The sequence below is a fragment of the Pangasianodon hypophthalmus genome, chromosome 22 (genome assembly GCF_027358585.1).
Source record: "Pangasianodon hypophthalmus isolate fPanHyp1 chromosome 22, fPanHyp1.pri, whole genome shotgun sequence".
NCBI classification, from domain to species: Eukaryota; Metazoa; Chordata; class Actinopteri; order Siluriformes; family Pangasiidae; genus Pangasianodon; species Pangasianodon hypophthalmus.
Genome location: NC_069731.1, coordinates 4040358 through 4064962, shown reverse-complemented (window position 1 = coordinate 4064962; position 24605 = coordinate 4040358). Strand labels below are relative to the sequence as shown.

Genomic DNA, 24605 nt, shown 5'->3' with positions numbered 1-24605 from the left:
ACAAAATATTGTGGGCAGGTACAAGAAAAAAACCAAAAAAAAAAAAACAAAAACAAAAACAATAACTGCATGGGCTAGAATAAAAAAAAAAAAAAAAAAAAAAAAAAAAAACAACAACAAAAAAAAAACAGCCCTGCATTTAGACCTAATAGTTGAGTCGAGTTATGAACTGGAGTGATGTAGCTGAGGTTGAGGAACTGTCAGAGGAAGAATTCACACACCATGCTGACACTGCTGACATTTCTACATTTTTTTCCCCCAGTGTTTCCAATGGCAGAGTAGACGGGTTCATATTCAACAAAAAAAAAAAATTAAAAAAAAATTTAAAAAAAAACACTTCCTGTTTAGGTCACACCCATTTCAGGTTTAAATCCAGATCCAGATATTAGGAGCACAAAACAGATAGAGATACAGAGATTGTTTATCACTGTCTAGTTTAACAAAAGATATTTTTTCTAGAATGTTCCACCGGTGTATAGTGATGTACTCTAAGCTATCAGTTTGTACTTGTCTACAAACTGTTAAAACAACACACCTGACACACAGCCTTGAGGAGCATCTGAATGTGATTAATGTTGCAATAAAACTCTATGAATAAATGAACGAATGAATAATTCATCACTTGTGCTGTATTTCTGCAATCAAATTGGTTTTTTTTTGCTTTCTTTTGTTAAAAAACTTACTTTGAAGAATAATCATGTTTTTAATTACAGTTATTCTTACCTTTTGATAATATCAGCACAGTGTGGAATTCAATTTTCAGACTTACTGGAGCATGTTAAACATTGCGAACATGAATGTGTTTGCCAGGGCCTAGGAGACAGTTTTATCTTTGTGCTGACCTTGGGTTAGAAGCCTAGGTAGGATGTTTTGGGAAAGAGTTTTTTGTATGTATGCAGGCAGCTGAGGACTGAAGGGACAACACCTGTGTATGCACATAAAGCTTCAGTAAAACTATTCCTTTTCTCCAAGTTTGTGCCTGCTTGCATCTTTATTGAGAAGAAAACAAGACAATTACTGCACAATCCATCAACTTGTCAACTAAATATGTCTATCAACTAAATATGTGAAAACCTATGCTGTTTTAGCAAAGAAAAGAGAAGTTTGAGGCTATAAATGCATGAATCATGGCTTTAACAACCCCAACTTCCCTCTGACTGAGGGTCGAAAGCAGGCGATGTGGTCGAATACAGAAAATGTGGGGTTTAACAAAGAAACGTGTTTGCATTTGGATTCGGTCTTGGAGATCGATCACAGAATCTGGCTCTTGCACAAAACTAATTACAGCTTAATTATTAACTAAAGCATTAATCAAACCATCGATTCAGTTAGAAGACGAGAATAAATACTCAAGAGTAGCAGCGCAGTTTACAGACTCGACTTGGCTTGTATTTCACTCTATAAACACAACCTGGTGTAATTCATTAGTTATTGATGGTCAGGAGTCAAAATGACAAATGTCTCTCTCTCTCTGATTTTATTGGAGTTCCCACTCTCTTATTAAACGTGCCACCTTTCATGTAGCTCATAATGCTTTCGAGAGAAGTGCAAATCAAAGTGTGTAACAGAATGCATTAAGTAAAATAAAGCAATATATATTTCTTGTTAAGTAACTGTTACTGATGATGTGAAATATTTTTTAAAATTAATCAAGTGTAATTAAAAAAAGAAAAATCTAAATTAATAATCAAAATGATCAACATTAATTCAATAAAAATAATCAAATTATTTATTATTTTGAATATTACAACATTTGGACATTAAAGTAAAATTTAATAAATGCTAAAATTATTTGAACTTTTCTAATAACAAGGTTTAGAATGATCACATTTAAGAAAATAAATAATTAAATATATATATATATATATATATATATATATATATATTTTTTTCAAATTGACGTTAAAATAAACTTTAAATAAAAATCAGCGAAAAAAAGAAAAAGTTAACTTTTGTTAACATTTCTATCTACCAGGTTTAGAATGATCAAATTTGACTTGATTTGTAGCTGGATTTATTATCAGAGCTGCTGTTATGGAAAATCAGATTATACATGGTAAGAAATGACCAGTAGTGTGGTCTGATTTCTTTACTTAGCCATTTAAAAAAGTTTTGACTGCAGGGGAACAAAACACAATTATTGTGATTACTGTGAAAATTTAAATCAGCAATGGCCCTCAATAAAATCAACCAGCTTATCAGCGTGAGACTGCTGGCACAAACACCAGCGCTCATTTCTCAGGCCTTGGAAATGAAAGCGGAGAAAATATGACAATTTTTCTCCCCAGTCTGTTTGGAACAGCTAACGAGAGCACCGGTTCCTGGCAGAGGCTTGGAAATGCATTAGCCTTGAAAGCCGAGCATGCTATCAATAACAGTGATCGAAGGTGGTGAACAAGCCATCACCGAGAGCAACATGATGGTACTGCTGAGAGAGACACTGAGAATCCCGCCTTATAAATCTCACACTTAAGGATTTCCTGTGTTTCTTTCGGATATTAAATAAATGAGCAAGCCATGTGCATAATGAGATGTGAGGAACATCTGGTAGCTGGTAGCCGTGATACTCTGCAGCGATCAGGGGGCCAATTACACACCGGAAGCAGCAGATGTACTGTCATAAATCCACGCTCAGATGAGGAGAACGTCTCTGCCTGGCTGTTTTGAGGAAACAAGAGCTAATGAGCTTGAGGTAAAACTGATTGTGCTGGCTAACAGCTAAAGCAGATTGTTCTGGTAAACTGCAAACAACAACAAAAAAGACATCCTAAATTTATTACACAGGAATTATCCAAATCTTTTGTTTGCAGCCATTTGAAAATACATACAAAGTATAAACGTAGCCAAAGACTTCATACACGTTAACATTTTGGTTATTAGCTGTGTACACTAGCATCACATGTGCACCTGTGGTAAAATACGCTGAGTCATAGTTTTTGCTCGATATGTGTTTAAATATGAGGTGATATACTGCCATACTGCACTAGCAGTAGTGTCATACAACAGCTAGTACTCTGTTTTGTCTGAAGGGGTCATACATTTTATTAGCTAGCCCAACAGGCCATTAAACATGCTAGCAAATATGCTAGCTCTGTCAGGCCTAGCCAGTTTTTCTTGACAGGAAACAAAAAATTTTAGTATATGACAGTATATATAGACAATGTTTTACTTAGCGACATCCTTTTTGTAAGAGGGAGGACATCTTATAAGCTAGCAAGGAAATAAGTTAACATTTTGTTAGCTAGCTAGCTAGCAACATCAACTAGGATAAACAATGGTGGATAATGGTCGTACTTTTTAAAAACCCATTTTCTCCCAATTTGCCAATGCCAATTCCCACCTATCAGCTAGTTCTCCGTGAAATCTACCAACAGGGGAGGGTGAAGGCTAGCATGTGCTTCCTTTAAGATGTAAAGCCAGCCACTTCATCTTTTCACTCAACTGCCCTCTTCCGCATACACACTTTTCCTGTTGCGCCATTCCAAAGCCAAGATAACGGAAATTAACAAACGAAAGACAAGCTAGTTGTTAGCTAGTAATACAAAGTGGTATTATAACCTATCTAATAAAAATAGACCAGAATGTGTCCTCAGCTGATGTCTACAGATTGTGGTATAGTACAGCAGATTGTGGGTTTTAGAAACAAGCAGCAAACTACATTTGTAGCATCAAGGTGCATCATATAAACTAATCTGAGTGCATTACATAAAAAAAAAAAAAAAAAAAAAAAAGATTTTTTTTCTTTAGCAGCAAAAGCCAATAGGGATCAGGGTTTTTTAAATTGTTGTTTGGATGGTAGACCTTCATATCAGGAGCCTATCAAGTAACTTAAATGGAATGACGCCTGTCAGAATTTTGGTTGGTTTTGCCGGCTGCCATAGGGGAGTACCCAAGTCTATACCTAACACTAGTCTGTATTAAACATCTGACTATTTAACTGGCTGTCATTTGAGTTAAATTACACAATTTTAGTTTAGTTAATTACTGAAAAGATTTACATTTTGTTGTGTAGTGGGACTTCATTTAATGTGAAATGCATTTGACAAAGAAACAAAAATTTAAATAAAACGCTGACACGCATTTACCCTGTTACCAATAAATAAATAATCAATCAATCAATCAATCAATCAATCAATCAATCAAACTCTCTGATTACTTGTGAAATTACTTGTTTCCAAGTACTTTTATGTCCTTCCCTATTAACATATTGTGAAGTAACATGGCAATCCAAATTAATCCAGTGGAAGCAGTGAGCTAAGGTGTTGAGGATTAGGGGGTCTTACTCAAATGCCCAACAATGGCTGGCTGGTCATCATGGGATTTGAACTCACAGAACATTAAACCACTAAGCCAACACTTTCACATGTCAGACATTAACATAGCAAAGAAAGATTGACAGAACTGTGATGGATAGGCATCACATCCAGGGTGTATTCCCATCTCACACAGTATTCCCAGGTTAGACACTGGATCTTCTGCAACCCTGACCAAGATAAAGCAAACTGAATGGGAGAGAGTGAGAAAGTTTGACAACCCAGAGTCAAGCCTCATTCTGCTGTATGTAGTGTTCAATGGTAGGCCAGCTATTGACCAAGAAGTCATGAGTTCAGATACCAGGACTACCAGAAAGCTTCTATTGTGCCCTTTAGCGAGACCAATAACCCTCAACTGCTCAGCTCTGTGCTTATAATTAAGAAATCGTGGGAAAGCCCAGGGTTTAATACACTCAGGAAGAGCTTTAGCTGCATCAATAAGTCTCGGCTGAAGCAAGAGAAATGGTGTTTTCCACTAAGATAACTGAGAAAATCTTCTCAAAGCTCATTAACAGCCTGGCTGGAAATCCATCACACAGTCCAGAAAAGAGACTGAGAAATGGAGACAGCCTACAGAGAATCAGCCCAGTGGACTCCATGTTCTGTGACCTCTGGCTAAATGCTAAGTCAATAGTTGAAACCATATGCCAGGACTCACGGTTCCCCAGCAACCATGTCCCTCTTCCTCCACCATAATTGGAGGATTTCAACATAATTGCAGCTACAGAAGATGAACCTTGACCCATTTTTGTTCCAGTTTAGAGAGGTGGGAGGTGACGGCATCTCAATATAACCGTGAAATAGTTACACTAGGAAGGTATACATAATAACATTCGGAAAAAAACATGGCCAGGTGTGATGTATTAAGTGATATTTGATGCAACATTTTTAGAGCCAAAAAGTGATAGCTTTGCATCACAGACTTCTGGTAGACGTACATATGCAACCAAACCTTGTGCACAGTGCAGTATCAGTGAGGGTGGAATTGCACGTTGACAATTTGTGAGCAAATTGTAGACCCTGGCGAAAGGAGGTGTGCATATGTCAGTGTTCAGTGCTCACACAACTGAAGTGCTCTCACATATAACAGTCTCTCTGCACACTTGTTCCCAATCGCTTATACCTTTGTGTGCGCAATGTATGGCACCTTGCAAATATACACATCATAAGATGTTTTATCAGGTTATTTGTATTGTAGGAAGACGCTGTAGTACCTCCTCTTGATATTTTCACAGAGCACAGTGTGTAATCTTCTAAAACATAATGGAAGAGATAAATAAAATATGGAAATCAATTTGAATGTGGAAAGCATAAGCACCACTGAGTTTATTAGATGTTTCGATAGGTGAAACACTCAGAACCTCCTCATACATGTGCTTTTGCCATTGTTACAGAATATTTTTTCATATGTGTCAACAGTTTGACTGCCATTTTGTTACCAAGCCTCAGAAATTAAATATCGTGATACATACTGCTGTATCATGAACTCATACTTTTGCAGAAAAAATATGGATGCTTCCGAACTGGATGCTTGAGATCAATGCACCATAACACAGGACTGGAAAGACACTCCTCCTTTAAATGACTTTGGAGCAGGAAGAGTCCAGTGACGTAACCCTTCAGGACTTTGTACCAAACCAAAACACACTTTCATGTTTGTTTTAATGGGAACCCTTAAAGATTCCATGAAGGACCTTACAACAGAAGGTTTCCCTATTAATATAAAAGGTTTCTAGTTGATCTCCATGAAAAAAAGTATGCAAGAAATCTTCTTGGGCCAAAAATTTAAAAAGGACAAAATCTCCAAAAAGTCTTTGGCTTATTCTGTTTCTGATGTCAGTTTCTGATGTTTAAAGGAACATCAATATAAAAAAAAAAATTCCAAAGACAATGATGGAATTCTATCTGATCACATTTCTGCTCTGTTCAGAGAGTTGGTCTGCACTAATTTATACACGTTTGGTCAAATGAAACATGCTGGACATCATTTACAAGCTACAGACAAACATACATTTATGTCAAACTGGTCTCTGGGCACATTTATGTCAAACTGGTCTCTGAGTCACAGAGATTTTGCTATATCAGTATGTCAGTTCAGTACATCATATCAGCAGACATTAGCTCATATGTTACTCTGACCTGACATTATACCATTTCTGGAACAAGCATGTTTGTCTAACTTCATTCAACTAAAATAACCCATATACTACTGATTAAACCATAACAACATAAAAAAGTAACATAACTTGCTGTATACCACAGCACTGTTTTCTGAATTCTCAATTCTGATTGGTCAGCAGGTTTTTTAAAACAGCAGCTCTGACAGTTGTTACAGCTCTCAGATTTAAATAAGTTTATATTAATGCACATTAGTGACAAATAACACAGGGGCTTGTATGGCGGACTCTGCACATAATAAAAATCTAACAATACATATATTTTTAAAAATGTGTTGTTATTTAAACAAAAGAAAACGTATAACTGTTGATGTGTTTTAACGTACATACAAGGAAGGAGTCTCCAGCGTCAGCGCTTTGTAACAGTCTGAGGTGAAAGGATGTTACCTTTCGAGGTTTCTTGGTTTACGCCTTATTAACTTTTACAGCCGATTTAAAGTAAGTGATAACAGTGATCACTAACCGGTTTCACAGACGTTCCACAGCATTAAATACAACAATAAATGAATAAAAAGTATACGTCCTTCTTTAATTAATAAAAATTGTAATCGTTGGCAAATTGCTGTGGTATACTGTTATAGGAAAATAACCAACTTCATGGTGATAACAGTGAGTCCGCTTCACCCCATGATTGATTATTTTCCTATACTAGCACACCCCATTGTGAGTTACGCCTTGCATACTGATAAATAATATGATTGTAATCCAAAAGTATCATTGATATTTGATACATTATAATTGATTGGGATGATCAGTATTTCTTATTAGTATTATCCCAATCAATAAGTAGACTAACAAGTAGAAACATTAATCTTACAAGTAGAACCATTTTCTGGTGTAGTAACTACAACCTGCTTGGCTTTGTTAGACACGTCATTGCTCTGAATCCAGATACAAACAAGGCCTTATTAATCAGGCAACTCGGAGCAGTCTTGTGGTTTAGCATTGTGGATGACCTTTCCTATTTATCCTACACACGCCTTACCCACCTGCTGTCTGGCAAAAAGTACCCGAGCATCCAAGCCAATACCGACAGGCTCTTTATCAGATACTTCCCCCAGGCAGTTCGACTCCTCACCGGCTGTCCTAAATGATGAAACAAGGGCTAAAGCCCTCCTCTCCACCTGCACCATCTCTGTCAGCAGAAATGTAATGTGCAATAAGATCACCAATCCTCATTTACCTGTCATGTTAATATTATCCTTTATATGCTACTATATTTCAACCCCTCATGGAGGCATGATATTTTGTCCTTCTAAATTTGTTGACAATAAAAATGGACTTAATCAAAAAAAGCACCACACTTGGCTCAATTTCTCCACTGACCAGCTTCAGAGTCTCAAAACCTCAAGTTCAAACTATCATTTTTCTCTCTGCTTTTGTGTCCATGCCCCTAATTACCACACAAAATGAAAACCCAAGCACAATGAAACAAGGACAATTCATGCACAGGCTGAGGGCAAGGTCAGACAAACCATCAACATGGAAAGCTAATTAGCTGGAGACATGTGTTGCTGGGAGGCTGAGGCTGCAAAATGCGCAGTAATTGACCGAACTAAAGTCCTTCGCTACGTTCCAACATCCTCCCTCCCTCTCACTCCATCACCACTTCCCCTCACCACTTCCCCTCTAGGGAATCCCTGTTGCCATCATAAAAGCCTTTCCGACACTTGATTAGCCAAGCTCGAGCATTGGTTAGATGTGCCCTTGGAAAGCTGAGGAATGGAGTCAACATTGCAGTAGATTTCAGGTGCAGGATTTACCCAGAAGGCATTGGGATCGGACAGTTTCCATTTCAAAATACCAAAATATGGCAGATGATGGATTGGGGAAAGTGTAGGTTCCAATTTAGCCAAGAACTCCATCTTTGCCTGACAGCTGATGTAACTATCATTACATGATTAGCAGCTTAGCAAACCAATAGTAAGAACTGGTGGAATGTTTTATTATTTTCTATTATTATTATTTCAATTTCTCCTAGAGCAGCACTGTGGTACAGTGGGTAGTAATATTACCTCACAGCTCCAGGGTTCCAAGTTCCTAAGCTCAGGTTACTGTGTGGAGTTTCACAATATTCTCCCCATGTCCGCATGGGATTCCTCCTACCCCTCAAAAACATGGCGATAGGTGGCTTGGATATGCTAGGTTGCCCCTAGGTGTGAATGCGTGAGAGCACAGTGTCCTGCGTTGGACTGGCATGTATTCCTGCCTCACACCCGGTGCTCCTGGGATATACTCTGAAAGATCAATGAATGAATGTCACCTAGAGAGTATAATCCAGTTTGAATAGGGTTAATCACAGATGCAGTCAGTCAGGGATTCAATCTCTTAGGGAAGCCAACATTTTTTCCAAGAAGTGAAACCAAAGTGTTCAAGACCCTTCACTGGAATGGTATTGGTCTGTACCCTTGTCAACTTCCACTAACCATTTTCCTTTAGGGGATTACCCAATTTAAAACAAAAAAATGGCAAAAAAATCAAATTTACACAACGTTCCTTTCCATCCAAAGGTGGTCAATCAGCCAAATATGTTTGCCGCCTGTAGATCAATACAAGGATACAAGTTTCCTTTGCTTATTAGCTACATTAGCATTGTAGCTCCAGCCCAAAATTAAAGAAGCAAACTTCAAACAGCAAAAATGTGGTGGCATTTAGGGTGACGGGAAAATTCAGTAAATCTGGTTTTTGTCCAAACAAATGTCTTTGTAGATGGCCCCTTGGAACCCCTAGTACTTGAGTCAACATGCACAATAGGCTTTGCAATCAGATTCCAGAAAAAGAAGGCCACCAAAGACATCTAATTCATAGCCACATCATGTAGAAAACATTCTCAGGAAAGATGATATCAGTAAAAGGTGTCGTTAACCTTCATCATTTTTTGTTTGAGTTTTGTGAAGTGCATTTGATCTTAAATAATCTCTCGGAGACATGCGAAACCTCCAGTTTTTCTAATGCCGTATTCATTCCATTAAGAGCTCCCATTACAGCAGGCCTGTGGTGATTATCAAAACGGGAAGTTAATGAAGCAATCTTTTCTTCCCCTGACCATGAACAACCCCGCCACCAATTATATCCGCAGTGAAAAGGGAGGAGGGGGAGACGACTACTCCGAGTCCTTGTCTGCCCTGGATCTTTATACACTATAAAGCTCATCTCTACCACAAATGCCACAGTTAGATGTGAGCAATTAGTGCTGAAATGAGCGCTTAAGAGGGAAATATTTGCGCTATCCAAGGCCAAGAGCCTATCCTATTACTGCCAGTCTCTCAAGGACGCAGATGGTGAAATAGAATTTTCAGCGACGGTTCAAAATAAATGCAGTCAGCCCCCGGTGGATGCCATGGTTCGGGGGGTTTGGATAATTCTATTTTGCAAAGTAGCATGACAAAACCTCTTTTGGTGTTTTGATTATTCTTGTAATCTGTTTTCCATGCGTATCAGTGTGCTGGGGTGTGTGGGGGGGCGGGGGCCTTTGAGGAAAAGAAGGTCTCTGATTCAGTTAAATTTGCCTGCAGCAGTGAGAACCGTCAGCCGAACTCTTGCTCTGGGCCGCTTATGCATAATGCATCACCGATCGTTTCTTTAATAACCAGGCTTTGCATAAGGTGCATGAGCAACTCAACTCTTGAATTATGAAACAACAAAACATGGCCATGATGAAAAGTGAATTGTGCGAACCATTCCTCACACTTGGTGACACACGAAGCTTCAGTGCTTCGTCTCCTTCAGTACAAGCCGCATATATATATGCTGAGAATTGCAGCCGGGATTCATTAGTGGTGCAGTTTATCCTGATGCTGATGCACAGATGCAAAATAAACCTGCAAGTGATGTGTATTGATCAGCCGTACCTCAGAGGAAAGCATCGAAACTGAGAGTATCCAGTGCGTAATGGATTCTCATGGATGCTTTTGACTTGGTGTGGTCAGGCAGATCCATTTGCTTGCTTTTACCACAAAAGACCATAAACAACATTGAAGCAGTCACAATTTATACCACAGCATTTTCTGTAACAGCGACTCTGACAGTAGTTCTGTCTGCAAGGCCGATCACAGGTTTATATTAATGCGCTCGTTCTAATGCATTAATGTTTTTACAGTTACAACTTACACAGGGACTTGTTCGGCAGAAACGTTTATGTAGCATTTATGGAAGGAGTCTCCAGCGTCAGCACTTTGTAACAGTCAGAGATAAAACTGTAACTTTAATGTTTTCCAGAACGAGAAAGTCTTCAAGATGGAGTGCTTTGTAGTAACGTTACAAGCTGCATTTTTTTTCTTATTGACTTCAAGAAAAAAAAAAACATGGCTGCTGACGGAATGACTGTGTGCAGTTACTATAATATAAGTGATAACGGGAACTAACTTGTTTCGCAGATGATCCAAAACATTAAACTATAAACCAGTAAAAAGTATGATGCATTGTGTAAACTTTGCACACTCTTTCACCATGCTGCACTGAATAAGCGTTTGACAAAGACTTCTGAATTTTTATAAGTGAAGTCAAAATGTGATGAGCAACGAATTTGCGAATTAGGTTTGTTATGCACAGTGCAATTTAGTGCGGAAAAAGAAAAATCTAAACAAAAAGCTTTGGTGCTTGGACCCCTAATAATTGATGGGTTTAGAATAATATGCAAAATGAGGCAATCAAAGGGATTATAATGTTAATTCAATTTATTTTTAACCATGTTTTTTTTTTTATTGAAACAATAATATTTATTAGTGTGTCAATATACTGTATAATAGTGTTGCGACAGTTTTACTGGAATAAAACATATACCACAGGGCCTTGAATCGTGCCATTTTTTGATAACACATTTGCTGTTTCTAAGAAAAAACAACCAAAAACCTTTTCATGTCTACTCTCATCTTCTGTTTATCTGAATAGTGAGCTAAGAAATTTCTCTGCAGTGACTTAGCTGAGAGAAGGCCTCAGAAATACTGATCCTGAACGTTTCCCCCACCCCGCTGAGACCCCCGTGCACTTCTCCTCCCTCTTATGAATATGGATATGCTCCCTGCTGCAGTTAATAGCCAGGATGTGAAAAATGGATTAGATTCATGGCCTCCGGCTGATTCCCGCAGGACTCTGGTGCTAATCAACGACGTGAAGCTTCACGGGGAAAAAAGGGGTGCCATTTCTATCAGACAGCTTACAGAGGAAGATAGCAACAGCAGAAGTGATCACATTCAGAGGAAAAAGGAGATGCACAAAGCACTAATAGTCTGAATTCAATTCAATAGTCTGAATTCTTGCCTTGTAATGTGTTATTTCTTGTCTTAAATGCTAACTGGTTGCAAAGCAGCTTAGCATTGACAATGTAATGTAATGTAATGTAATAAAGAGCTACAGATTTTTTTTTTTCCCTTTTTCACAGTCGATCTGAAAAAGCGCCTCTTGTCTCCTCACTGAAATCCTTTTAATGATGGTACAGCGCGCACACACACACACACACACACACACACACACAATCAGTGCCTGCAGTAACATATCATTACAGCAGCTACGTCGAGTGTGAGCGCTACATCGATTTAGAAATGCTCTAATGTAACAAGGCAGTGAGAGCGCTTTTAATATTTGAGAAAAACAAAACATTTCCAAATTTGTCAGCTTCCATCATGTAAAGGGCGAGCTCTGATGGATCAGCTTCAAGAATGCGTCCTATGATCAGTCTTATTTTCCTCTCTCTCTGTCTCCCTCTCTCTTTCTGTGTCTCTCTATTTATGTCTGTGTGTCTCTCTCTCTCTATCTGTGTCCGTCTCCCTGATCTGAAGATAGACAGTGACAGAAAGAGACACACACAATGATACAATGACCCACAGAGGGAGAGACAGAGACTAAAAGAGTGAGACACAGACACAGAGAGAGAGAGATACTGCATAAATCATAGATCTTATTAAGAAAACATTCACATTCCTTCGTCGTTAATTATCCATCGGCACCAATGAGGAGTTTCTTAATATGGCATTAAATTGAAAAAAGCACCTGGAAAACATCTCATCGTTTAACTTTATTTTTTTTGCGTTTCCTGTTACTATGACGACCACTTTTTGTCCATTCAAGTCATAAAATCCAACAGTTTTGGATTACACAGCACCCAGTTACAGAGATTTATATACTTAATCAGAGAAATCATTATGTACCAAGTAGCGTACAGAGATGCTAAAACTGTGATCGAATCAAAGCGTCGGATATTTAGCAAAATCCAACCAGAATGTAAGAAATCACTTACTCAATTATAGTTTTTACTTCGTAGGTGTTTTTATCTGTGTATTTTTGTGTATATTTTCTTATTCAGAGAAAGCTGAGTCTTTAGATCATGTTGCTTTACTGCTATTACAATTTCTATCACCTGAATAAGGATAACACTTTTACATCTATGAAGTAAAAACTATAAATACAAATCAAGTGACTTAAAAGTCAGTGATTTCATAAATTCATTCACAATTTGATTAAAACAGTGCAGATTATTCACTGTTGCTAGGCTACTAGGAAACATGGCTAGCCAACACAGTGCTAGCTAGTGACTGATACTAACAAGTTAGCCAACTAGCACCCAGGAATTACAAAGTGTTTTATATGGACATTGTAAACACACAGTGACAGTGAAAATGAGACAAATCTATAGTTTATATCGACATTTTCCTCAGATGTGGTGTTACATTTCTAAAAAAAAGCTCTGTTGTTAAAATACGCTGTAATTACCTTGTAACCTGTTTGTAAATACCTTGTAAATTAGTTAAACTAAACTGCCAAGAGTTCTGTCACTGAGAAATGCTCGTAAAGATTAGACTTCCAAAGCCGGGAATATCTCACCGGTGAGCCGTTCAAATGCAAACACGTCATACACACGATCAACACACGACCCCATGTGACTACGCTAACAAATTCAATTTTTTCTAACAAAGGCCTTGCTTTCAGTACGTTCCCTTCATTTCCTTCCCTAATGGGTTTCCGAATGCAGCTATTACTCACCCCGTATAAACCCGAGTGATAATCAATGACGGTGTCAGTGTGTGTTACTTGTTTTATAAAAACCTGATCGTCTCACGCAGAGACTCATGGGAGTTGGAGTTTTGTAGCAGCACATGTCTGTCAACCGTTCACTCATCTGAACAACAAGCTAATCACGACACAATAACCAACCAGTCATCCTCTGTGTGTCTCTCTCTTTGTCTTTCTCTGCGCGTCTCTTTCTGTCTTTCCTTTTCCCCTGCTGTTTTTCTGTCTCTCTGTTTCTCTCTCTCTTTCTCTTATTCTCTACCTCTCTCTCTTCTCACACAGGAGTCACAGAAGTCTCTCATTCTGTGTCTCTGTCTCTTTCAGTGTCTCTCTCTCAATTTTTCTGCATCTCTCTCTTTCTCCATGTCTCTCCCCCTTTCCCATCTCTCTTTTCCCTGTCTCTCTCTGTCTTCCTCAGTCTCTCTCTTTCTGTGTCTCTCTCTGTGCCTCATTCTGTCTCTTCCTCCATGCCTCTCTCTCAGTCTTTTTCTCATTCTTCTTTTCCCTTAGAGTTTCTTTCTGTCTCTCTCTCCCTCTCTCTTCTACCCTCTCTCTCTCCAACTCTTTTTTTCCCCGTCTCCCCTTCTCCTTCTCTGACAATCTTTTGCGGTCTCATTCTGTGTCTCCCTTTGTCTCTTTCACACTGTCTCTCTCTCAATTTCCCTGTGTATATCTCGGTCTCTCTCCATGTCTCTCTCTGTATATCTCTCTCTTTCTCCGTCTCTCACAGTCTCTTTCTGTGACATTCTTATCAGAGATGACAGCAACTGTCTCTCTCTCTCTCCTATGTATTTTTCCCCTCACTTTAATTTCTCTTCCTCTTTCAATCTTTTCATCTCGTTTGGAATCTCTTGTTCTTTGGTCCTGCTTTGTGGAAAGTTGATAACACCCGCAAAAGTGTGCAAACTGATTTACTGACTCTTCCACGTGAGTAAAAGGGGTTTCCGTCTGTCTCACTGTCTTGCAGTAGCAGCGTGTTGAGTAAAGAGCAGAGCGTACCTGCAGTTGGGCGGGGGGTCCAAAGTGATCTCGGCTAGCTCCTTCTGAATTCTGCAAGGCAACAACAAGACACATAAGCGGCCATATTCTGAGATATCTTATCTCGACGACAGTAGTACATTTAAATGTACAAGTCAATTTACATTTAATACATTCAATGCGTTTAACTAGCGTATAGATTTACACAGCCGACAGAGCAGAGCATGCTTTGCACCCGATGAACATCTAGAGGAAACCGAATGAACTGTCAGGCTATATCCAGGCTGGAGAGAGCTTTTATTGTCTAATCTAAAACACAACTCCCAGGTGACTGAGGTATACAGTCAGTTCATCTGCGCTGCATAAACGCATTGCTTCTTTTAGCTTTAACTCCACAATCATATTAATACAGTGGATATAAAAAGTCTACACAGCCGTGTTAAAATGGCTGGTTTTTGTGATGTAAAAAAATGAAACCAAGACAAATCATGCCAGAACTTTTTCCACCCTCAGTGTGAAATTACAACACATAAAAATTAAGTGAAAAACAATTTTAGGGAAAAATAGGAAAAATAAAAAAACTTACAATAACCTGGTTGCATACGTATGCACACCCCTAAACTAATATATTATTGAAGCAACTTTTGATTATATTACATTATATTTCAGTCTTTTGGGTAAGAGTCTATCAGCATGGCACGTCTTGACTTGGCAATATTTTCTCACTCTTTCTTGCAAAAACATTCTAGAGCCATCAAATTGTAAGTAAAAATAAATAATTGTAATAAAAATAAATATCATCAGATAAAATGCCAAATGTAATAATATATGATATTTTTGTCATATTCTAGTTTAAGGCATTGATTTTTTTTAGCTGTATGATGACTCGTAATCGGTGCTCTGTTTACAGAATCGCAATGACAGCTTCATTACCTTAGCGAAGTCTCACACCCTGCATTTAATATAATGATTGCAGGGCTTCACAGCCAGTAAATCACTGTTCATGACAGTCGAATCCTACTGCGTACGTTAAAAAAAAAAGCTCAGTGGGTTCACAAAGAATCAGAGTGATGAATCATAAGAGCGCGGAAAAAAATGCGCTTTCAATAAATCACACAAAGGAAAAGAGGAAAGTAAAATCCAAAGCAAAACGTGAGTTGCATACTTTAATGAGAGGACGCAAGAAAGTGCTAATGAAGTTAACCACAATGCACAGCGCTGTAAACTCACATGCACTGTCAATAGGAAATATATAACAACAGTATTGGTGCATATTTTGTTTCAATGTCAATCATGTATGGAGATGTTTTCTGACCATTTGTGCACTCAGAGAGATTAATTTTGCAAATACTATCCAACCATGTAATAATAATAATAATAATAATAATAATAATATTTCCTTTAACAGCACCATCCAAAAACTGTATGCAGGAAATATCATTAAAATATACTTCAAACAGGAAGGACGCTACTGAAGAAAAACTGTTTCAGACACCTGACCTTGTTGTGACATTGACTCTGGTTGGATCAGTTCCAAAATCTAACCGGTTCATCTTCTGGTTACAGTGATATACTCAAATAAATTTTACAAATGTAGTTCTATGCACATGAAATTGATTTATGAAACATTTTAAACTAATAATTTCAGCTGTCAGATTATGATTCAACTTCCATTAGCTTTGATTCAATTTGGAGCTCAACTTAAGAGCCATTTTGCACAGTGGCACCACTTCCAACATGTTGTTAATCAAAGTGGCCTTCACATCAGACCCTGGCAGCGTGCTGAGCGGATACTTAAAATAAAAATGAGTGGGTTTTTTGTGTGGCACAATTGTGGTTTCCAAATACAATCACTACAAAATACAATATTACTTTGCAATGTGTGGGCATAATCTAAACAGCACATGGGCCGATATTTCAGTGTAGTTCTTTCTGCAGCAGAGTGCAGAAGTGAAATTTTTGGGCCGTTAAAATGGCATCAAAAAGAAGGCCAAAAAAAGACTGAGAACTCCTCCTGGGCTAGTTATTTCAAAAAGCTACTAAATGGTCTTTTCTTCATGGCCGTCATTTAAACGACTTAAATTCAAATCCAGACTCAATTCAAATCCTACAAAAACTGAAATTACATTTCAACACCACCACACCACAAAATGACAGTATAAAAGCTGAACTCACCTCTTGGCGCTGGTGGACAGTTTGGCTGCCGTTTTACTGGAGATCTTTGTCTCTTTCTTCTTGGGCTGGGCTGGCTCGCGCTCCTGCTCCGGAGGAGCCGTCTCTCTCTGCTCGAGGTCCGAGCTCCCGCCGCTCGTGCTGGGGCTGTCGTCTGCTCTCTGCACCTCGCCGGACATCCTGGCCCTGAAACAGAGCGACACATTATACACCAAACAGCCATAACATTAAAACCACCTGCCTAATCTAAAGAACATCTAGGCATAAAAACAGTTTTTCCCCCATGCCATCTCCAGCTTAAACAGCTAACACAGGAATCATTACCTGTGTTCTGTAATTCATTCCTGTAATTCATCCTCCATCTCTAATTACTACCTCTTTCTCAAGTATTATGTAAATACATAAGCATATCTCTTTATTTATACAGCTGTATATAGAGTAAATAATGCACAAATCTGTACATAAATCTTCTGTTCCAGATTCATACACATTATAATTTTTTTATTTTTATTTTTTTATTGTTAAGTCTTACTATTTAAATGTTTTTTTGTTCTCATGTAAGATATGTAGGTATGTACCAAGAGCACCTTAAAGAAAACCACAACAAATTCCTTGTGTGTCTGCGCGCACACTTGGCGAATAAAGCTAATTCTGATTCTGATTCTAATATTGTGTGGGTCTCCCTTCCCTTCTGCCACCAAAACAGCTCTGACCCATTGAGGCATGGACTCAACGACACAAGATCTCTGAAGGTGTGCTGTGATAACTGGCATCTGGCAAGACGTTAGCAGCAGATCCTTTAAGTGCAGTAAGTTGTGAGGTGGGGCCTCCATGGATCTGACTTGTTTGTCCAACATATCTCACAGATGCTCGGTCTGACTGCAATCTGGGGAATTTGGGGGCCAAGTCAACACCTTGAACTCTTTGTTATGTTCCTCAAACTATTCCTGAACAATTTTTACAATGTAGTAAGGCGCATTATCCTGCTGAAAGAGGCCATTCCATTAGGGAATACTGTTGCCATGAAGGGGTATACTTGGTCTACAACAATGTTTAGGCAGGTGGTATGTGTCAAGGTAACATTCACATGAATGCCAGGACCCAAGGCTTCCCAGCAGCACTGCCCAGAGCATCACAATTTGCCCTTGCTGAAGTCGCTCAGATCCTTACTCTTGCTCATTTTTTCCTGCTTCCAACACATCATCTCTGAGAACTGACTGTTATATTAGGGGAGCTGCCTAATATATCCCACCCCTTGACAGGTGCCACTGCACTGAGATAATCAATACTATTCACGTCACCTGCCAGTGGTTTTAATGTTGTGGCTGATGGTGTACACTGTGGCTCCAATTGTTCAATTATTCAATTCAAATTTTAAAGAACGAAAGGATTAAGTAAGCAATAAAACATTTAGTGGTGTACTCATAGAAAAATAATCAACAATGGGGTGGTGTGGTGAGGCTGGATGTGAAGCAGAACACGTACAACACGATGAAATTTTTATTCATTTACGGTTACATTTAATGTTCCAGATAGGGTTGTTGCTGCATGTCTCAGATTTAGCTCTTTCTTGTTTTATTTCTTGCTTGTTAGCTAAACACAAAATCTGTAAAATATTTTGGCTGAATTCTAACATTTAATTTTTTCCACTCCCCTAATACATATCATACTTTCTAATTTTTTAAAAAAAAAACATCTTATCTGGGAAGCCATGTTTAAAATTAGATATCTCCAGAAATTTTATATGTAATTTGGCAGATATAAAGACAAACTTGTTTTCTGTCTGTCTAAATGCTTAAAAATCTCCACAGAAGGCCAGTTTTTTTTCTTATGGGATCTTTATGTGAAATGACGCGGAATGGCCCGTTAGTTCTGCTTATCACTTATGTTATAGCAGCGATAAATTCCCATTTATAAATTCCCAATTCGTCATTCCCTCACCAGTCTCTCTTTCTTCTCTCTCTTGAACTTAACGACACTAAATATTGCAGTTTGTCGTGTTATTAGAGAAACCAGAAAGTGTAAACTCCTCTGTTCTGAAAAGTTTCCCATGTTGGAAAACTTACTGACTGTTACGAAGCACTGACACTGGAGACTCCTTCCTTTAATGCTAAATAAACATCTCCTCACAGAAAACTTCATCATATCACCACAACACATTTTTTAAATCCATTTATTATTAGTATTAGATTATGTAGATTGTCCACCATGCAAATCTCTGTGTAAGCTGTTACTATAGAAGCGATAATTAATAAACACCAATCAGATCGAAGAACTCAACAGCGCTATAGTACAAATGTATTTAAACCTCTACAACTGTGATGCACTGTGCAATTTCGTTGTCGTTAAACCGGTCAGCTTAATGACTAGGGCGCTTAAAGTTAAGTGCCATTCATCTGTCTGCACTTCCACTCCTTTTGACTCAGCCCATAACAATCGGATTAAATGTAATTTTGTCTATTAATAGTTGATTTCATAGATAACGGGCGTCGGTGACATTTTACAGCGAACGTTGCCTGAATGTCGGGTGATTTATTTCCTCTTCAGTGCCCTGGGCTTGCTGAATTCTTTACACACTGACTCATTAATGCGACTCCCGCAGTGATCTCTGCATAAGAGATCATGTTGTGACTATGAGGAAAAGCTTTTCCATCTGTTATTTATGGAACGGCCGTGACCTGGCCATGATCGGCTCACTTTAAGGAGGTTTTCGAAAGGGAAACAAGGCATTACGGCAAGGACTGGACAGAAAAATAAAAGATTCGTGTGGGAATCACTTAAAGAAAATGGAGGGGGGAAAAAATATTCCCAAAAAAATCCATTTCTTTCTTTTATATTTGGATGCGGTACAAATAAATGAGACTGAATCAAAGGTATCATTGAGATTCTGTCGCTGTTTATTCATTTGCCAAATGCTTTTACCCCAAATGAAGGCTATCAGTAGCTATGTTTCTATTTGTTTTGCTATATAAAAAAAATTAGCATTGCGTTTGACACATTTTCATCAGTAATGTTACACAATTGGGTCCATGTTTTTCTTATTTTTTGGTGTCTTTTCCATTACTGATCAGGACAGAAACAGAACTGGAGGAATGAAATATTGTCCAGTTTCATAATTTGCATGGTGGTGCAAAAATTTACTGATTATAATCACACGAGACCAGATACTGCTCTGTGTCACAATATTTTCTAGAGTCAGTCCAGTTGCGCTGGTTTGTTTGGTTGTTGTTGTAGGTAAGTCACTGAATTTATGTGTAAGTGTAGCATTTTTTTCTGTCAGAACTATTTCCACTACATTTTTTCCTCAGGACTTTGTGTATCAACAAACAATTTATCTGCTAATGTAATGAAAAACAGTTGCTAATAAAGGCCATTTCTATTTCTATCAGCAACTATTTCAAAGAGGAAAAAAAAACACAATCTTGTGGCAGTCATGGGAATCGAACCCACACCCTTTCAGTGCAAAGCAATTAGTATTCAAGTGCTGAGATCGGATTCTGCCTTATTTGTAAAGGGTTTGTGAAAAAAAAAAAAGTTTATCAGCTCAATAAATGTAAATATAATAAACTGAGTCTATTAGGATTTTCTTGCTCTCAAGTTGCTGAAGTAATCAAAAAGAAATGAAAATTTGCAGTTCAAAATACACTAATGCACAAAAAGTTCACAATTTGTTCCAGTCAGCAATTTAGATATAAGTTATTGTGGTCAGAATTTTAGCTAGCTTGTATTTTATGGAATAATTTATAGCATTATTCAAGAAGTATTTTGGATCTTCTACATCAGCATTATGAAGGACCGTGCTACTGTGTGCTACTGGTCAATGATGCAAATTACAAAGTTTCAACTGGGTAATTTATTCAAACTTGAAGTTTTAACACAAAACTGAGGACCTAAAAACGATGATACACTCAAGTCATGGCGTAGATGAATAAAGGCCTGTTACGATGCAGTCACTAACAACACAGCTGTTAAACAGCTCAGACTGGGGCTCTGTCCCAAACCAAAACGCTTTCACACTGAGTGTTCTTGCTAAAACTTCAGCCACTGAAACCCGCAACTGCACACTAACACAACAGAAGATTATTCTGGTGCAGAGGTCACGACTGGAACGTAAGCAGCTAGACGGCCAGGAAAAGACAGAGACAGACAAACAGACTGATAGACCATTTCGAATAAATAAACAGACAGAAAAACAACAATAGACAAGCCAATAGACCGAGAGCCAAACAGTCAGACAGACAGATGGATAGACAGGCAGACAGATGAAGATAAACAGGAAAACAGACAGATATATAAAGAGACAGACAGAAAGGAACAGATACACAGACATATTTATAAACTGACAGATGACTGAACAGACAAAAAAACAGACAGAGAGATGGATGGATGGAAGGAGGATGGGCAGACAGACAGACAGACAGATAGATAGATAGTTAGATAGATAGATAGATAGATAGATATTACAAAAACAGACAGACAGAAAGGAACAGATACACAGACATTTATAAACTGACAGATGACTGAACAGACAAAAAAAAACAGACAGAGAGATGGATGGATGGAAGGAGGATGGGCAGACAGACAGACAGACAGACAGACAGACAGACAGGCAGACAGGCAGACAGATAGATAGATAGATAAATAGATAGATAGATATTACAAAAACAGACAGACAGAAAGGAACAGATACACAGACATTTATAAACTGACAGATGACTGAACAGACAAAAAAAACAGACAGAGAGATGGATGGATGGAAGGAGGATGGATAGACAGACAGACAGACAGACAGACACACAGATAGATAGATAGATAGATAGATAGATAGATAGACAGATAGATAGATAGATAGATAGATAGATAGATAGATAGATACATAGATAGATAGATAGATAGATAGATAGAGACACGCAGATAGGTGAACAGACAGACAGCACACAGATGGATAGACAGATAGACAGACAGATGGATAGACAGATAGACAGACAGATGGATAGACAGACAGACAGATGGATAGACACACAGACAGATGGATAGACACACAGACAGATGGATACAAAGATAGACAGACAGCACACAGATGGATAGACAGACAGACAGACAGAACTTTTCCTTATTCCGAATACTTATGAAAGGCACTGTAAACACAGCCAGTGATGGTCTTATCGTCCCTGATGTGTGCACATGTGTTTGTTTTCTGCTTGTACACAACTCACACATCACCTCATTAACACATCTTTTACGAGGTTAAAATGTGTGTCAGAGCTGCAGCACACACTACAGCGGCGACTAAAGGAGCAGGACTGGTGACAGCACTGGACTCATGGCCCCTAAAAAGCAGCGCTGTCTTCTGTCTTTGGTGTTGGGTGAAAAAATGAAACACGGTAACAGAATGAGAGGAGAAGGAGGGGGTGTGAAGGCTGTCAGAGAGAAACGGGGGAACATAATTAGCAGCGCATGCAAACGCAGATCCTGCTCATGTTGCCAGATTGGGTAGCGTCACCTCAGAAAGGGATGCTGTTAATCATGCGGGGACAAAATACCATTACACCGGTTTTACACTGTGTGATTTCAACAGTTTAACGCTAGTACTTGTCACATTGTACAAGTAAATCCTGATAAAACCTTGTCTGAAATCTGGATCTCACTGTGCGATTACGTGTTCTCTGCATCAGATCAGAAAGATGAAGTTCCTCTAATGATAGACTTACGAAGAAAATTACAATTTCGTCAATCATCAGCGTGATCTGGGATTGTTCAGAAAATGGAGCTGTGTAAACATAAACATAAACCAGCCCTCGGTTGTTTAGTATTATATCTCATATAATAGTGGCAATGTTGTGTCAGGATAAAGGTGAAGAAGTGGAGTTTGGAGTCGTTTGTGGACTAAAAGTGGACAAAAGTGAGCTTGAGGTGGAAATCTTTTTCTGTCCATTAGCATGCCTCGTAGATCTGCATCTCACTGTACAAGGTGTCAGGCAGGTATGCTGGTCACGCTATATTAAATAACACCAGGACTTTAAAATGATCGCTTGCTCAAACTTAAACATATCAATTTGCGATTCAAGTTTCACATCATGTGCTTAGTAGTTGGCTTAGTAGTTACCACGTTTGCCTCACACCTCCAGGGTTGGGGGTTTGATTCCCACCTCCGTCCTGCGTGCCTGGAGGTTGCATGTTCTCCCCATGCTTCGGGGGTATTTCTGGTTTCCAAGTCCAAAGACAAGGCTGACTGGCATCTCTAAATTGTCTGCGGTGTGAGAGTGTGTGTGATTGTGCCCTGCGATGAGTTGGCACCCTGTCCAGGGTGTCCCCCACCTTGTGCCCCGAGTCCCCTGGGATAAGCTCCAGGCTCCCCGTGACCCTGTGTAGGATAGATGACGGATGGATGGACGTTTTGTGTCATCCTACCATTGATGGCTTTTCGTCGAGCATCGCAGCAGATCACGCTCTGAGATTTTAACGAACATTTCTGACCCTGCCACAACTTTGTCGTCAACTAGTGATCATCACATGATGCTTTTTTAAGACCACCAATCTCAACTCGTGACCAAAGACCTCCTTTACAACATGCGATCTTCAACCACGACAGCAAAATCAGGCTGAAAAATCGTACACCGTAAACCTGGCTTTAGATCTTTTCTTGTTGAAACTGGATTCACACTTATCACTTTAATCCAAAGTTAAAGTTTGGGCTGGATTTTAGTGTCAGGGGCCATAAACTCACAATCTGGCAACCCTACAATGCTGATATATGGCTGTAACCCGCATCATGAGCGACTGGTGGTGCGATCACTCCACGCAAAATAACGCCAACAACCGAGAGACAACAGCCACGGGTTGCCAGATCGCGCAAAACCAATCTCTGGCTATTTTAATTGCATTCTGGTTGAAAAAAGCTCTCGAGGTACACATAACATAACAGACTCGGATGTTTTTAAGTGAACTAGTTAGGGGTTTAAACAGAGATTCATTCTGGCAACCCTGCATAGTCGTGGTTGCAACCAAAAAAAAAAAAAAAGCACGAACTGACCAAAGTGGCCAGCATTAACACAAAGGGAGAGAGGTTGCCAGATTGTGCGGATGGTTTGCAGTGCAATGATTGTTCCAAATCCTTCACTAATGACTTTAAACCATGTCATAATGCTGGAATATGAACATGTTCCTATTAAACTACCTGAAGGTGGGTGTGGCCATAGGTCACCTCCTCTCGTGAGGATGCATTTATCATGCCAATCAATCAGTTTATAACGCATGGCCTTGTGGGAGTTATTGACTTTAAGTTGCATGCACAATTTATTAATTAAGGCTATTTTTTCCTTCTCACCTTCAAGCTAAATTTGTCCACGTGCACGTTTTGTTGTTGTTGTTTTTTTAAACCCCCTGCAATTATTCTCTATTCAAGCAAAAGTAGCATATTAAAGGAGGAATCCGGCGCAATCTGGCAACACCCGAGGACAGCCAGGCTCGTCCCGACCCACACACACATGCCCTCGTTGAGAGAAAAACACTTTCGCGAGACATTTATCCACTTTTCACGCGCGTCCCGAGCACACCGGGTGGCACGCGACCACGTTACCTGTCGAGCCGCCGTCGACGTTCAATCCGAAGCGCTTTTGTTTGACGGTAAATCGCTATCCCCGCTCGGCCGTCCGCTCGCCCTCGTTTCCTCGCTGTTTAACTGAAGCCTGAAAAAAAAAAAGCGATAACAGAAAGCGAAGCAGCCAGACCGCCTCCACGCGCGCTCCCGCCACAAGAGCGCGCGGCGCGTTCACGTGCAGCTGATGCTGTTGGTTTTGTGTATGTGTGTGGAGGGGGAGGATGGGATGAGATGAGATGAGATGGGATGAGATGGGATGGGGGTGGAAGTTGGAGTCATTCGAGTTGCTACATTTGGATCTTTTGAGTGACTAGTCGTGTGAGTCAGTTCAGCTCAAAAAGATTTGTTCACTGATTCGCT

The 24605-nt window shown here is 39.1% G+C and overlaps 1 protein-coding gene across 1 annotated transcript in view; it reads right to left on the bottom strand.

The window, feature by feature from the left end:
* ube2e2 (ubiquitin-conjugating enzyme E2E 2) overlaps positions 1-24375 on the bottom strand; it is a 29221-nt gene extending 4846 nt beyond the window's left edge. The window contains exons 1-3 of the mRNA XM_026924761.3: positions 24225-24375; positions 16649-16831; positions 14495-14545 (exon numbers count right to left, since the gene is read on the bottom strand). Coding sequence (XP_026780562.1) covers positions 14495-14545; positions 16649-16824 — 227 coding nt within the window. The 5' untranslated portion in view covers positions 16825-16831; positions 24225-24375. The remainder of the gene's footprint in view (positions 1-14494; positions 14546-16648; positions 16832-24224) is intronic.
* Between the last annotated feature and the right edge of the window lie 230 nt (positions 24376-24605).